The sequence below is a fragment of the Hyperolius riggenbachi genome, chromosome 1, assembly GCF_040937935.1.
Source record: "Hyperolius riggenbachi isolate aHypRig1 chromosome 1, aHypRig1.pri, whole genome shotgun sequence".
Taxonomy (NCBI): Eukaryota; Metazoa; Chordata; class Amphibia; order Anura; family Hyperoliidae; genus Hyperolius; species Hyperolius riggenbachi.
The window spans coordinates 264,031,281-264,047,748 of record NC_090646.1 but is presented as its reverse complement, the minus strand read 5'-3'; the positions used below and the strand labels follow the sequence as shown (position 1 = coordinate 264,047,748).

General features: G+C 41.3%; 1 protein-coding gene across 6 annotated transcripts in view; it reads left to right on the top strand.

The window, feature by feature from the left end:
* The window catches only part of PTPN13 (protein tyrosine phosphatase non-receptor type 13), a 289,441-nt gene that overhangs the window by 202,954 nt on the left and 70,019 nt on the right, over positions 1 to 16,468 (top strand). For all 6 annotated transcript variants that reach the window (XM_068233487.1, XM_068233483.1, XM_068233482.1 and 3 more), the window contains 3 exons: positions 11,363 to 11,449; positions 13,461 to 13,568; positions 16,021 to 16,152. In XM_068233487.1, the coding sequence (XP_068089588.1) occupies positions 11,363 to 11,449; positions 13,461 to 13,568; positions 16,021 to 16,152 (327 nt within the window). The remainder of the gene's footprint in view (positions 1 to 11,362; positions 11,450 to 13,460; positions 13,569 to 16,020; positions 16,153 to 16,468) is intronic.

Here is a 16,468-nt window from a genome sequence, read left to right as displayed (position 1 = left end):
GTGAGGGTCACACTGTAGTCACTTCCTGTCTGAGTCAGGACTGAGTCAGCCACTTACATACCTGATATTTAACTCTTTCAGGCAGAGAAAGAAAAAAAGGAACTCAGCATAGTTTTGTGTGCTAGGCACTGTACATAGGCATGTCTATCTCATCATGTCACATGTCAGTTTGGGTATCCTTTAAGTATATCAAGCCCGAGTACCCCCTGGAACCATCAGAAGTACCCCCTGGGGAATGCATATCACACGTTGAGAACCTAGGTCATAGCGCATTGAGCAACGCAACATGCACAGTTTTAACTTTTTGAATATATTTAGGCTTCTGCAACTAAAATGTTGCTATATGGACACTGTCATTTTCTGTGTGGACCTTTTGTGTGTGTATATTCTGCATGTACATACATATTGTGATCAAATCCTCCATAACACTTATTAATTTATACACCCTGGTCCTTTTTTTATTTATTATGGATTCACCTAATAGTTCTCTCTCAGCTCTCTAGAACTTCTAAAGTAACAGACCTTAAAGTGGACCCAAACTAAAAATACAAGATTTCAGAAATAAAATCTATTTTCTAAATTATAATAATAAATAGCAGCCTTTTTTCAGCTGCATGATGACAAATATAAAATATTTTACATTTATTGGAGAAACCACTCCCTTCCTTTCATATTGCCGGCAAATAATCCGGCAAACTGGTGGAGTAGATGGTGTCCAGCAAAGGAGGAATTGCTAATGGCTGCCACCTGTATAACCCTAGTAATGCAAAGAGTAGGGTGAAAAACATGCACTGAAATGCTCATAGGCTTGAAGGAGTGTTTATTTATCTTTGAATGTGTCAGAGTGGTGCAACTAAATATTTTGAATTAAAAAAAGTTTGGTTTGGGTCCACTTTAACTTGTACATAAGCCATCCACGTGTGACCATATTAAAAGTTTTTGCAAATCTCTAAAATTCTTCATCACCTCTCAATAAAAAGTTTAGTTTGGAAGAGTCAGTTGTCTGATCCACAGATCCCTTCAGCATCCATTTAGCTGGAAGCAGAGAGAGTGTTTCCCAACTGGTGACCAGCTCTCACTGTCCAGCTCCTCCCTATGTTGCTGGCATATTAACCTTTTTGGCCAGCACTGAAGCTATGCAGATTCTTATTTTGGAGACTGAGCCATAGCAGCATTGCTGGCCACAAAGAGTTACATTTTTTACCCCAGGGAAGAAGTACAGTGCATGAGGTGATCTGTACTAACAGGAAAAGACTGTCTTGTGCCCCCTCCCTGCCATATGTCAGTGTTATGGACAGTATTTTCTCTGGTAAAACTGCACTGTCATCTCAGTAGGAAATTGTACTACAAAACCCAACCAAACCAGACAATTTGAATATTTTTATTGCAAAAGCCATAGAGGTGGAATGCAAAAACATTATGCATTGCTAATAAATGCATTTTTTTAACTTATCTCACCATATATTCTTTCATTGTGAATTATTACCAAGACATCTGCTTTAGAGCTGAAAGCAACCAAATTCAAAAATTAAGTACCGTACTTTTGACTTAATGAAGTACAAGTTAGTAATGTGATCAATGCACGGTTAGTTGCTCCTATACTTTAGTTTTTGTGTTTAGTTAACTTTAGCAACCAAGCCACATCTATAGGCTCATTTGAGACATAGATTTATGGAATGTCAACTTTATTTTGATTATAGAGCTCAGCGGATTATTTTTGTTCCATTTCCACATACATTAAATTTGTGGCCTTTAAATAACCCCTTTAACATGTAACAGAGTAACATGTGCTGCACAGCCCAACTGGCTGTTATCCGCTTTCAAGACCAGCTCCACTAGGTGAAATCCTAGAAGTGTCAAGATCAGCACTTCCTATCAACCCCAGGAATATTTATTTTTCCTGTAAGCTGAACATGAGTGTGAAACCTTCCAGAATTGCGCAGATGAGTTTATTTCCTGTCAGGTAGTAAAATTAAATGAAAACACTAGTAGAATATACTGAACTTCTGCCTTTCATGACTGTATAAAAAGAATGTCGGTGGAAGCGCCCACCTGTACTGGGAACCATTTGTCGTTCTGTATGGACATATCAAAGTGACGGAATAGGCGAGATCACGACTTATGGGGGCCATTCTCAGACTCTCTCTGGAATATAAAAATGTTCTGTGTGCAGTTGTTAACATTCTTGTGGCTTTACTATTTCTTCTCAAACACGTTTTGATTCCTGATGGATCACAGATTACAATTTTCACTGTTAATCATTTCCATCTTTAGCTAAGCAATCTTCTGTTTATCTGTGCAAGACCTAGCTCAATGGTGGTTGTACTTCAAATGTGACTTCATGCAGTTATTTCACACATTCTCTAATCCAAAAACATAAACGGCTGGTCATCTATAGATTGGTTTCTTAGTTGGTTTTAAAGAACATTTCATTAGCTTATCAAGAAGTACGACAATGCTCATTGACACTAAATGGGAGTTGCTACTCAAAGCCCAAGGTATTAGTACATCAGCTGTTTCTTCACCTCCCTGGTGATACGCAGTATCAGATTCTCCGTCCGTGGGAGGATTTTTTTAAATAAAATTTGATCTAACTGCTTAAGCTAGCCCTTTGCTAGTTAACTGTGGCCCCCAAGTCCCCTGGCACCGCTCTGATCCCCCTGATCGCCACCGGCAATCTTTACCTGTTCGCGATCCCGCGAGAGCCGCATCTTCACCCTTTAACTTCAGTCATCGCTATGGCGATGATCGGACATCATGCGCAGTCCCGATCCTCCCCATAGCGAAGCCTGGAGCTGATTGGGAGGCTGCACCATCGTGGGATCCCTGGGGGGTACGTATAACGGCGGTGATCAGGGGAGAGCGGAGGGACTTGGGGGGGCATCATTAGCTAGCAAAGTGCTAGCTTAAGCAGTTAGATCAAATTTTATATTAAAAAAAAACAAACTCCGGGGGCCATGTGCTCCTCTCCGGCGGCTAGCCCGAGTGCAGGTCGGGCTTACTGCCAGGGAGGTTAAAGCACGATGGCTACAGGCTGAGGTCTACTCAGAGCCCTTTGTCTATGCACAGCTCGTGGCAATGTGAACAGCATGATGGCACTGAGCCAAACTGTACTCCTGTTCTTGGACTGTTATTGATTCTTTCATGCGCTCTGCTTCAGGTCATTATAAAAATGTATACAGTACCTCACAAAAGTGGCCACAGCGCTCACATTTTTGTATATATTTTATCTTGTCATGGGACAACACTGAAGTAGTCCGTGTACAGCTTGTATAACATTGCTGTCCCATCAAAATAACTCAACACACAGCTATTAACCTCCTTGGCGGTAACCCCGAACGTAGTTCGGGGTAAGCCGCGCAGGAGGTTTTCTCCGGCCCTGCTAAGCCGATTTGTTTAAATTTTTTTTTTTTTTTGCTGAACACAGCTAGCACTTTGCTAGCTGCGTCAGCACACCGATCGCCGCCGCCCCACGCTCGATCGACGCTATCCGTCGCGCCGTGCGGCCCCCCCAGACCCCGTGCACTACCTGGCCAATCAGTGCCAGGCAGCGCTGAGGGGTGGTTCGGGACCCCCAATGACGTCCCGAAGTCGGTGACGTCATCCCGCCCCGTCGCCAAGGGGAAGCCCTCCAGGAAATCCTGTTCTTTGAACGGGATTTCCTGATCGGAGATCGCCGAAGGCGATCGAAGCGGGCGAGGGGATGCCGCTGAGCAACGGCTATCATGTAGCAAGCCCTGGGCTCGCTACATGATATAATAAAAACAAAAACAAAAAAAAACTGCTGCGCTGCCTCCTGGCGGATTTTTTTATACCGCCAGAAGGGTTAATGTCTAAACCGCTGGCAACAAAAGTGAAGAATGTCAAAATTCTTTCCCTCCCGAAGTCATGACAGAGGTTAGTGTTAGGTCGCAGGTGTATTAAACTTGGTGTTATCACGCTCACACTCTCTCATACTGGTAACTGAACGTTCAACAAAGCACCTCATGGCAAGAGAACTCTGAGGATCTTAAAAGAAGACTTATTGCTGTACAAAAAGATGGCCTAGGCTAGACAAAGATCTACACCCTGAAACGGATCTGCAGCACGGTGGCCAGGACCATTCAGCAGTATCAGGCCAAGTTCCACTCAGATCAGGCCTCGTCCTAGTCAAAGAAGTTGAGTGCATGTGGTCAGCCTTATATCCAGAGGTTGTCTTTTGCAAACAGACATATGAGTGCTGGACCATGGAGCAGTGGAAAAAAGTGGCCCGGACAGATGAATCACATTTTTGTTGGCGTACAAATTACCCAGCTCAAAATCTGATGGCGGATCTGTAGAATGTGCTGGAAAACCATGACAATACCATCACTTTTCGCTTTACAGGACTTGATGGGCCTGCTTTAAATATCTTGGTGCTAGATACTACAGGATACCACCTGAAGTATTTCATATAAAAAATATACATTTGTATAATAGAAAGGGTGCTTAAAGTGTTTTCATATTGGTGTTCACATATATTGTTGTATTGATTAGGGCACCATTTTGAGACAATTTAAGCACACTCAAGTACAAGAACACTAATATTCCCTCTCCTCTGCCTAACCATAACCTTCCTTCTTTGTATGATGGCTATCTCTAATCTATCTTCCGGACTCTAGTTAAAGTGGACCTGAACTCAGAACTTCCTCTATGCTCTAAAAGATAAGCAACAGTACAATAACCTTTAAAGAAAAGCATTTCTTTGTTAGAGCTTACAGAACTTCTTCAATAAATTTGCAGTGTGTCTACTTCCTGCTTTCATGGAAGCAGACAAACGGTTAACATCCTGTGTTTGAATGTTAGCTGTAATTGCCAAGGACTGAAGAATTTCTGTGCGGACACAGCTGAGAGATCAAATTACTCTTTTGATTATTTACAGATGAGGAGGGATTAGACAGGCTCTTCTCTCTAAAAACACATAGGATGCATTTCTTCCTGTTTTCCTTGTGTCCTGTGCAAGAGTTCAGGTCCACTTTAATCCTATCCTCACCCCAAATTTTTCCCAATCGTAACTGACCTAGCCTGTAAAATAGAGGGATTGACCAGGCAGTGAGAGGGCCTACAGCTGGTTCACATTGTCATGATGCAGTACTGCATTGTGACAGGGTGAAACAGCTGTAGACCCTCCCGCTACTTTGCCAATCCATCTTTCCATGGCTCCTTGTGTCCGTCGATAAGGTTAAGTCTCACACCAGTGAGTTGCCGGTGTACATTTCTGTCAGCAGCAGTCTACAAATGCTCCTAATACTGACTTATCATCCACTTGATTCATAACCTGTAACTATAGCACGCATTGAGGTTGATTCACAAAGGTTACTTATTTTTCACCTAAACTGTAAGTAGTGCTAATGCAGGAGATAAAGAAATAAGGAGAGAGAATTCATGAGATAAATAGATGGAGAGCTAAACCATGAATTAAAGGGAACCTTAACTGAGAGGGATATTATTATTATTATTATTGATTTATAAAGCGCCAACATATTCCGTGGCGCTGTACAAAGTAAGAAACAAACATGGGGTACATGATGATACAGACAATGGAGTACACCAAAATACAAGATACATAATTAGTGACAAAATACAAAGAATGATATAAAAACAAATTATGGAATTGGTAATGACAGTGATAAAATTAACATGATGAATAAAATGTATAATGGTTACCAAGACACAAAAGGGGGGAGAGAACCCTGCCCTTGCGAGCTTACAGTCTAAAGGGAATGGGGATATGAATGTTTCCTTTTACACAATACCAGTTGCATGTCAGTCCTTCTGATCTCTTTATCTGCAGTAGTGGCTGAATCACACACCTGTAACAAGCATGCAGCTAATCCAGTCTGACTTCAGTCAGAGCACCTGATCTGCATGCTTGTTGAGGGGCTGTGGCTAAAAGTATTAGAGACGCAAGATCAGCAGGAGAGTCAGGCAACTGGTATACTTTTTCAGTTTAGGTTCCCTTTAAGTTAGTTAAGGAGAGTTATACAATTAATTAAGTCTGTTAAGGAGAGCTAAACCATGATTTAAGTCAGTTAAGGAGAGTTAAATCGTGAGTTAAGTCCTTTAAGGAGAGAGTGAGTTAATAAGAAAGGTGAGACAATTTAACAGAAAAGCTTTGTGAATCAGGCCCTTTATGTTCATTTGTTTTTGTAGTGTTTCATCATTTGATAGGTTTCCCTTGGCCCTCACACTCAGAAGAGAACATGCAAGCAGAAAATGATAGCCCAATCCATTCTAGAATGAACAAATCATGGGTCCCTCAAATCTGTAGGCGCTTTAGATTAATTTGTAAGCACAGCTCTGCTCCAGAACACTATACTTGCCTTTGGAAAGTTTGTGTGTAAAATGCTAGTTTTGTTTTTTGCTGGAAGTACAGTCACAGTTTGGTCTCGAGGGTCATAACAGTTGAAGTCAGCTTGGAAAGCAATGTGCAGACCTTTGGTGTTTTTAGCGCTCATCTGAGGCTCACTCTATCTAGCACAATGAGCACTACTGTTCTGTAGAAGTAAACTAGGCATGGCTGCTGGATGCCGGACTGTATGACCAGTCTACAAGGTCACATTTTTGCAGGAATCCACACCACCACCTGCCTCACTATTAAGCTATACATGCATTACAGTTAATACTTAGCCTTTCTTATGAGTTTAAATACACTTCCCAAAGTGTCAGTCTGAAATAAAGGGGAATTCTACTGTTATTGATAATAACATCCATCCTGTAATGTAATATTATTAATGAAAATAATCTTTCCATTTTACTTTGCATCCAATTTAGCATCTCCAAAATATAAGCCTGATACACACATCCAATTTTGATTGGCCAGTGACTGGCCAATTTTACTACTTCCATGTGTTATGAGAGCTTACTTACACCATCTGTTCATAGTATTTAAACTCTGTTGGCCTTCAGTGGTAAAATTGGTCAGTGATTGGCCAATCAAAATTGGATACATGTATGCACCTTTACTCATTTCAAACACCTGACTAATCCAGTGAGTGGCAACAAACTTACTGTAACTAGAGTCTGGCATAGCACACAGGTAAAAACCTGTTTCTGACCGCCTCATTCACTAAATGGCTATCCTGCCTGTGGCGCAAAGTAACGTGCTTTGTGTGAAAGTCACAGTGTTCCTATGTGGTCACTTTAAGCAATTGTGGAAGTAACCTTGTTGCATAATAATATAACATCCAGTTCAATCTGTAAGCACCAAACTTTATTTTCAGTCTTCTGCATTCATAGACAGAACAACAACTGACAACGTATAGAGCTCACTAGCACAGCTCAGTGACTGAACGCTGCAGGAGAATGAAACAAAAACTATTAACCCTTTCCGGGCCCCCTCCCTTTTAAGAAAATAAATACTGTAAATAGGAGTTTCTATTTAGAACTTACAGGAATGTGTAGGAGAACAATTGACTGTAGTTCTACACACAGTTGACACTGGTGACTAACCCTTGGAACTGAGTTTTAAGCTGTCAGCTCAGCATTATATACACATACCACATGTTTGCATCCTTCACCTGGTGTTTTGTCATGCATTAGGACTACGTTTTGCCTCAGAAGAACAGTAGTTTAAGCTGCTTTCTGGCAAAAAGTGTTTTTAGTCTAATCCTTCTCTTCTGCTGCCGCATTTGTTTGCAGCACAAATCTTAACTATTCCTGTGGTGCTTCTGTAGCTTAATCTAATGATGGACAGGCTCTCTCAGGCACACTCACAGTTTGTCCATCCAAATTGTTCCCTTCATGCTGTCAGCACCAGCCTTTTCACTGGCTCCTAATAGGAAGGGGCTTAAGTTGATAGTTCAGCCACGACATCCTCCTGCATTTTGATTGGAAGGTGCGGTGAGCAGCTCAGCAATACCTACTCTCCCAATATTCCGCTATGCAGGGTCTGCCATGACACAGCCACCAAGATACAGGTATTTAGGAGTCTTTTTACAGACTTAAACTAAATTCCGACCCTTCTAGGAGGAGTATGGGAGGCACTAAAGTTAAAACATTTTGCCCAGTCATGTTCCAGGACCATCTGCAAATGTGCCCTTTCCATGAAAAAGGCAAAAGGGGTAAACATAAAACTTAAACTTTGTTTCACCCTAAAAGAGCAGTTGTGACAGATTTCCAATATCAGCGTATACAGCTGCTAGGAAAGTTTCCTCCTATTAATAACACACAGTGTAAAACTGCAGGATGTGCCCCTCCAACTCCTCTCTTTTTGGTATGGTAATTACCCACCCATGCCCGCTGTTCCAGTCCTGTGAATGGAGGTGCACTTCAATATCTAGCCAATAATACAAATTAGAGAAATCTAATACTTACAAGCCTGAGTAGTGGAGGGGATACACTGGCCACAAGTGAGGGATCCCCTTCCCATGTTCTGAAACAACTGTCTATACATATACATAGCATTTATGTAGCTATCAGCCATTTATAGAAGCTAAAATACATTGCAGTGAAGGTATAGGGGGAAAGGACTGGTTCACCAGCAACATGACTCTTCTTCCTAAGAAAATATTGCAGTTCTATTCATATATATTAGGGTTTGTAGACACTTGAATGCAATGCAGTCTGCTTTGAGGCACCCCACATGGGTCATTATGCAATTCACTTTTTCTCCTAAGTTTTCTCTATGCTGGTAGTTTCACACCTTGTTAATAAAATGCCCTTAAAGCCACCAGCAAGCAAGAAAATACAGAGCATACTGGTCATTTTCACTGAACTTTTTCACCTACATTTTGGTACTTTTTCAATTTCAGAGTACTTAAAAGTTATTTTAAACAGGAAAAAAAATAAAAATTTTAGAAGGTGAAAAACTATCTCCCAGGACAAAACTTAGGCAAAAAAGTGAACTGGATAAGGGCTATGGTGTGCAATCAGCATGGCAATATGAAATCTGTAAACTTTATTAAGGGAACTTTCTGCAGGGGAAAGGGGTTCAATTCCTTTTCTTCCCCTCTTTGCAAAACATTCCTCCTCTCCACATTCTCTCTGTGTGTCTCTCTCTCTCTCTCTCTCTCTCTCTCTCTCTCTCTCTCTCTCTCTCTCTCTCTCTCTCTCTCTCTCTCTCTGTACAGACAAATGTTTCCCCTTTCTGTCTACAGGTCATTTCTTTTCTTGTGCAACACATTTCTTTTCCTCCAGCTCCGTCTAACATGAAGTGCACTTTAAATTTGTATTGTCAAACATAAAAACAATAAAGTGTAAGGACTTGTACAGATGCTGAAGTAAAAACCGCTGAGCGTGTCTCTTTCCAACACCTGCCTGCTCTTCCCTCATCACTAAGTGGGTGCTATTCGCATTGCGCACAATGCAGTGCAGTAATTAAATAGGAAATGCATCTGGGCCCATTTTGAGGTGGGGAAACGGGTGACCCTTTACAATTGTTTTTAATTAGGCTACACTATTCTGTGCTCCACTGTAGCCTTCAGTTATACTGAGCACTACGCAATGCTCAGCCATGCTGACTGTGTGAACAGGCCTTTCTCTCTTCATTCGTTTAATCGACTCTAACTCTTTGTGAACATATGTTCTTTTGCACGCCAGAGATTTCTGTCAGTCACTGCTTCTTTCAGTTATTGCATAGGCATGTTCATAGTTTCACATATACTGTCTGTCCATCTTTGCCTCTGCCGTCTTCTTCTTTTACCCTCAATTTGTCCAAGCATCAAGGATTTCTCCAAAGAATCTTTCCATTCTGAGAACAGGTTTTTAGTGTACTTGTATAGCTTACAATAAATTTAAATGAAGCCCGGGTAAATAATGCAGTGTACTTTCAATGTACTACTTTCATTGCTGATTTTACATTTATTCTGTGTATAAGTGTATCTTGTGCACTGTTTGTGCTGCAAAAATGAGTTGGCTGCTGTCTATTCTCCATACTCGGTGCTTGGACATGTTACCAGCAGCACATGAATAAAGGGGTAATTATGAGTGTACTGTACAGAGTAAATCCACACTGTAGAAACTGAGGGGGAAAATTCGGACAAACTTTTCACGGCCAGCACAAACAGTGGCGCAAGTTTCCTATGTATATAAACACAGTGTAACAACTTATAATGTACATACTGGGGGCTCACATGCCTGTATCTTAGATAAAGAGGTAAATTAAAGGGGCACCATGGCGAAAAATTGTACATTTAAAATATGTGCAAACATAAACAAATAAGATGACTTTGATGAACAGAGGCGCCAGCAGAATAAAAACAACAATTAAAAGTTTTAAAATATGCTGGGGAGGCAGTGGTGGACTTACTGAGTATAACCTTCTCACATTACATTATCCACTATTGTCCTGAGCATACTACACCATATTGGGCTCTCGGTGTCTTTTTCTTATAAACAAATAAGAAGTATGTTTTTTCCAGAGTAAAATGAGCCATAAATTACTTTTCTCCTATGTTGCTGTCACTTACAGTAGGTAGTAGAAATCTGACAGAAGCGACAGGTTTTGGATTAGTCCATCTCTTCATGGGGGGATTCTCAGAGATTTATTTATTTTCAAAAGCCCTTGGTGAATGGCAGTTGCTCTGTCCAACTGCCAAAAAACTGTGCAGCGAGTAGGTAGGTGGCCAGCATCATTGCTTAAATCCTTTTTAGGGAATATCTTTATAAAGAATAAAAGCCTTGCTGAGAATCCCATATGAAGAGATGGACTAGTCCAAAACCTGTCGCTTCTGTCACATCAGATTTGTACTACCTACTGCAAGTGACAGCAACATAGGAGAATGTAATTTATGGCTCATTTTACTCTGGAAAAAACGTACTTCTTATTTGTTTGCACATATTTTAAATGTTACCATTTTTCGCTATAGTGCCCCTTTAAGTAATACAGATACACTGCATTTTTGGTAAGTGCCTCGTAAGTTATTTAATGAATACTTTGTGATAAATACAATAATGCAATATGTTTTCTGTAAATGAGTGCGGGTCTAATTTATGATGCAGTTGTTTGTTTTGAAGTATTGTGCAATGCTGATGGATAGCATCATGCAGTCCTGTACCACTCTTGCTGAAAGGTTGCTTTTCAAGACAAACCACAGAGAAGTCTGTTTTTCCTTATTTAGCAGTGTTGAGCAAAAACTCATACAGCACAAGAGACATTTACATTTTTAATGAAGATGTTTCCATTTTTTACATATTTATGCATGTTTTTGTGTACGTAAAGGAAACAATAAAGGAAAATATATAGAGAATGAAAACAAAGCGGGCTTTAAGATGAAGGCTAATTAACTGTACAAAAATACTTTCATAATTAGTTTGAATGTACGTCATGAAAGATCTTCAGTGCTTTTCTGGTTATTCCTTCTATTTTCTGAACATTTCTTTTTTTTATTAACTCTGTCCTTAGATACCCTACACAGTACAATGGTTGCATCTACACCTGAGAGGGAGATCACTCTGGTAAAGTTAAAGAAGGACCCCAAGTATGACCTTGGTGAGTTAGCAAGTGTTTTTCTTCTTTAATACAGATTATTGCGCTTCTCAAAAGCTTCTTACGGGGCAAATGTATAAAAATGAGTGCATGGAAAATTTGGAGCAGAATAAATGCAAACTGGTGCGCAATCATAGAATAAGGCTCCTGATTGGTCGCTCATAGCAGCTGCCTCACTTTTCCTCTAACTGGGCCACAATTTTCCCTGCACGGATCTTGATAAATCTGCCCCATGGAGTATACTGAAAGCTTTGAATAAAGATGACACCATTTACTGGCTAACTGAATACATTATAAAGCAAAAAAAAAGAACCAACTAGCATTATAATGCTAGTAGCTGCAACGGGAGGAAGGGTATTAGGTCACCTACTGTACCTACTGTATGCACCTATTATATATAGAGAAATATCAATTTAAGGCAGTTGGATCCATATCATTCATTGCAGAGTGTGGTACCTTGCTTTGTTTGGTTTTGTCCTACTCTTTAAAGTAAGTTCTATTCATTGCTCTCTTTGAGTCGGATGCAGTAACGTGTGTATGTACTGTATGTTCTGGCCAGCTGTAATTTGGGCACATGGAGAAGCCGACAAACTGCTTTCCCTGCGCTAGATAATCTAGGGGAATAACAAAAATATATTCCTCTGATTGCCTAATTTGTCCTTTTGGAAATGTAGTTTGGGGTCCAGCTATTGCTGGCACTCGGTTTACAGTGACTTTGTAGCAATTCTGCCTGCCCCGCTGTAGCCGTAATTAATATTATGGTCTATGGTGACGCCCAGGCACTGCACGGTGCTGAGCAGGCCCTGAAAAGACCTGACTCATGGTAAAGTTGGCATGCGCTGGGAGCTCACGGCGATTTTACCATTACTAGTGCAAGGGGAGCACTGGTCATTAACCCTTAGCACTATTGAAATAGAATATATGTTCTGTCAGAGGTAAGAGGCTGCAAACGGTGCAGATTTCACTTAGCTGTGTAAAGAACTTTTTAAAAACCATTACAGCACATTGAAAACAACTGAAAAAAAAACATTGTTTATACTGAGTGCCCACATCCAGAGGAAAGGTTCAAAAGTAAATAATTTATTCATACATACCAGTATGTATAGTACATGACTTAACTTACAAACCACTTCCCAGAATTGAACATGTTTGTTAGTACGGGATCGTCTGGGTAGAGATGGATGGTAGAGACAAAAACTCTGAACCAGTGAGAGATAGTGTCACATTTCATTGATAAAATACCTTTACCGCTCCCACTAAGCTTAAAAAAATGCTCAAAACAAGCTGAACAGCACAAGAGCAGAGCTCTATAGATTTGTGCTGCAGTGAAAAGTACAAAGATTGTGACTGTGGCAGGGAGAGAAGTATTCAGTAAGGTTTCTGTTGAGATTGGATTTAATATCTAACTGGTCACTGTAGGAATGTGATAAATTATCAATAGCAGGTCAATATTATTCATCACATCTAGTATATATATGCCCAGCATTATACTGCAAAATTGTATTGCAATGTGAATTGATAGTGCTAACTTACGATATTTGTAGCACTGAATAATACATACTGTATTTTTTGGACTATAAGTCAAAAGTGAGGAGGGGGAAGTCACTGCGTCTTATAGTCCAAATGCAGGGGGTTCCTGACTTGTAAATGCCTGCCAATAGGAACCTCTAACCTGCTGCAATGTTGGGGACTCCCTGTACTGTGCCCATGCAGAGGGTGACACATGGGGACACAAAGGGGCATAGAGGAGGACACAAGAGAGACAGAGGACACAGGGAGACACAAGAGGTACAAGGGGGCATAATCCACAAGATGCCCCTTCACCATGGATGCACCAGGTTTAGTATATATATTTTTTCCCTTGGTGCGTCTTATGGTCAGGAGCATCTTATAGTCTGAAAAATACGGTAATTACAATCATACCCCCTCTCAGCATAGTGTTGTTTGATGAATCTTGCCTCTGGTTTCACCTTTGGCTCATTGACTTTCTCACTGTTATTCATGTTTAACTCAGGTTTCCAGATTATGGGTGGAGAGACAACAGGAAAACTAGACCTTGGCATATTTATTAGCTCAATTACACCAGGTGGACCTGCAGACGTGGATGGGCGTTTGAAACCAGGTAGGAATGACTGTTGTAACTTCTGTAAGGTTGTTTCTGCTGTATGTTCCCACGGGGGAGAATTCTTGTCCTGGGGCCCCCAGATCTCTGAGTGGAACTTAATGGTCCAGCACACTAAAATAATTCAGTGTGTGTCAACAACAAAACATTTGTAAAGTGTTTCTCTCCCATAGGACCCAAAGCGCATATGTTTGTCTCAGATAAGTACATAGTTGCGGTTTGTGAGGTGTTACGGGGGAAAATTCCAGAGTAAACAGGTGGCTTTCTGATTTTGAACTAAACACCTCCATGATTGGAGCTGTCGTGATTGGGTGTGGCAATGTGTTCCAAAGGGTAGGGGCAGCATGGCAGAAGGCTCCGTCTCCAAAGGTTTTGAGTTGGACTTTGGCGGTGGTCAAGTTGTAAGATCTAGATGGTCTGAGGTTGTTGGTGTGATACAGTTGCAACAAACCTTCAGGTATCCAGAGCCTAGGTTGTGTAGAGATTTGAATGTTCGCATGCCAGTTTTGAAGAGGAATCTCCACTTTATAGGTAGACAGTAGAGTGAGCAAAGGATTGGAGTCATGTGGCAATGGTGGGGTTGGCTTGTTAACAGCCCTGTGGCAGTATTCTGTACTAGGCAGTGTAAGTTTTTATGTGGAAAACCTGCATGGTGGGCATGCAGGTTCATGTGATGAAGGCGTGAACAAGGTGTAGCACTATACCTAGCCTGTGTTAAAGACTGAGAAATAGAAACTCCAAGTGACTTACAGGGAAGCAAGGGCATTGCTAGCCCCAAAGATCAGCGGCACGTGCCCTGGATCTATTCTGGGGTGCCCTGGATGTCCCCAAGGCAAAGTCTGCTGTGGTGGCTCAATGGCGGACAAACTGGGAACTGTGGTGCATCGGTCGGGATTATGCTGGGTGCTGTGGTGCCTCTATGTGGCCATACTGGGTGCTGTGGTGCCATACTAAGTGCTGTGATGCCTTTATGGGGTCAGGCTGGGAGTTGTGGTGCCTCAGTGGGAGGCCCATGGGAGCATGGGGGAATGTCCATTAAAAGCTCAGGGAAGATTATGGGGGGGACTGACAGATTACCTGGCAGATAACACTACCTAGCCATGTTTAAATGACTGCCTATGTATGTGATATGCTGCATTTTTGTTTTTGTTTTCCCCTTGTATTAATGGAGAGGGTTGCTTCATCTAACATTTTGCTGGGCAGGCCTACTTAGACTGCTGCTAAGTTTATGTAAATGTGACTCCACCCATGGCCACACCCACACTCTGTTGCGTGTGCACATCCATTTTCCAGCTGGCGTGCCTAAAAGTGCCCCAGATCTCTTAGGATCCTAGCAACGCCCCTACAAGTAAGCATGCCCTTGCCTTGCCTGTTAGCGACATCACCATTCCAAAATTTGATGGCTGCCCCTGCCATGATTAAGCACACAAATAGTTTGAGCACATGTACTCCCATGATCAACCCCCAGCCCCCTCCTTTACATGCTCCTTTTTTATGCTTAAATGCAGCACGGTGGCATAGTGGTTAGCGCTCTCGCCTTGCACCCCCAGCCCCCTCCTTTACATGCTCCTTTTTTATGCTTAAATGCAGCACGGTGGCATAGTGGTTAGCGCTCTCGCCTTGCATCGCTGGGTCCCTGGTTCGAATCCCAGCCAGGTCAACATCTGCAAGGAGTTTGTATGTTCTCCCCGTCTCTGTGTGGGTTTCCTCTGGGCACTCTGGTTTCCTACCACATCCCCAAAAAATACAAATAAGTTAATTGGCTTCCTCCTAAAATTGGCCCTAGATTACCATACATACACTACACAATACAGACATACATATATATATGACTAGATTGTGAGCCCCTCTGAGGGACAGTTAGTGACAAGACTATATGCTCTATACAGCGCTGCGGAAGATGTCGACGCTATATAAATACTAAATAATAATAAATACAGTTTGATAGGAGAGCAGAGGCAAAAAGGCACAGCAACAGTGGGGGAAAGAATTATTTATTCCCCTTCTAAAATTTGTAAGCTAGCCCTCTTAAAACAAAATTAAGTTTGTAATTTTTACAGTAGTTTTGTTGTAATGGAGAAAGAGAGCATTTTAAAAAAAATCAGAAAATGTATAAAGTAAACAATTGATTTATCTGCACTGAGTGAAATAAGTATTTGATAACCGGGCAAAACCTATCCAGTGAGGAGATCTAGTGCAAGACTCCCTAACACTGCTACTGCATATAGAGCGCGCCCTAGAGGCTGCAGCTCTGACGCTTTGAATCCGCCAGGAGAAAAGCGCAATACAAATTTTCTGTGTCTATGTATTGTTTTAATGTTACTTGAAGTTCCTGCAAGATGAACACAAATCAGTTTTTGTTTGTGGGTGTTTCAAAATAATGAACAATTGATTAGGAAGTGAAATACCCATCTTGTGGACTAGTTTCTAATTTGTTTGTTTTTCTGTATAGGAGATCGTCTTATATCAGTAAATAGCGTGAGTTTAGAGGGTGTCAGTCATCAGGCAGCATTAAACATTCTTCAGAGCTCACCGGAAGATGTCACACTCCTGGTCTCACAACCAAAGGAAAAACATTTACAAGGTATGCATGTTGATATTAAATAAATGTGGTAATTTTTACTGATGTACATATGGAAAATCAAAAATGCTCAGTCTAGCTTCCCCAAGTGAGATTTATCAAAACGCGAGCTGGTTAATAAATCTAATCAAATATACCAAAATTGTTTGTTTTTTTTCACATGAATGACATGTTGATACCCGCAGGTAAGGACCTTTTAGGAAAATAGCTGCCTCCCACACCACTCTCCTTGGTTCCAGCAACTTCATCTTTATGAGCACACCCTCACCAGTACTCTTCTTACTGGTACTGATGCCAGCATTCCTGGCACACGCATACA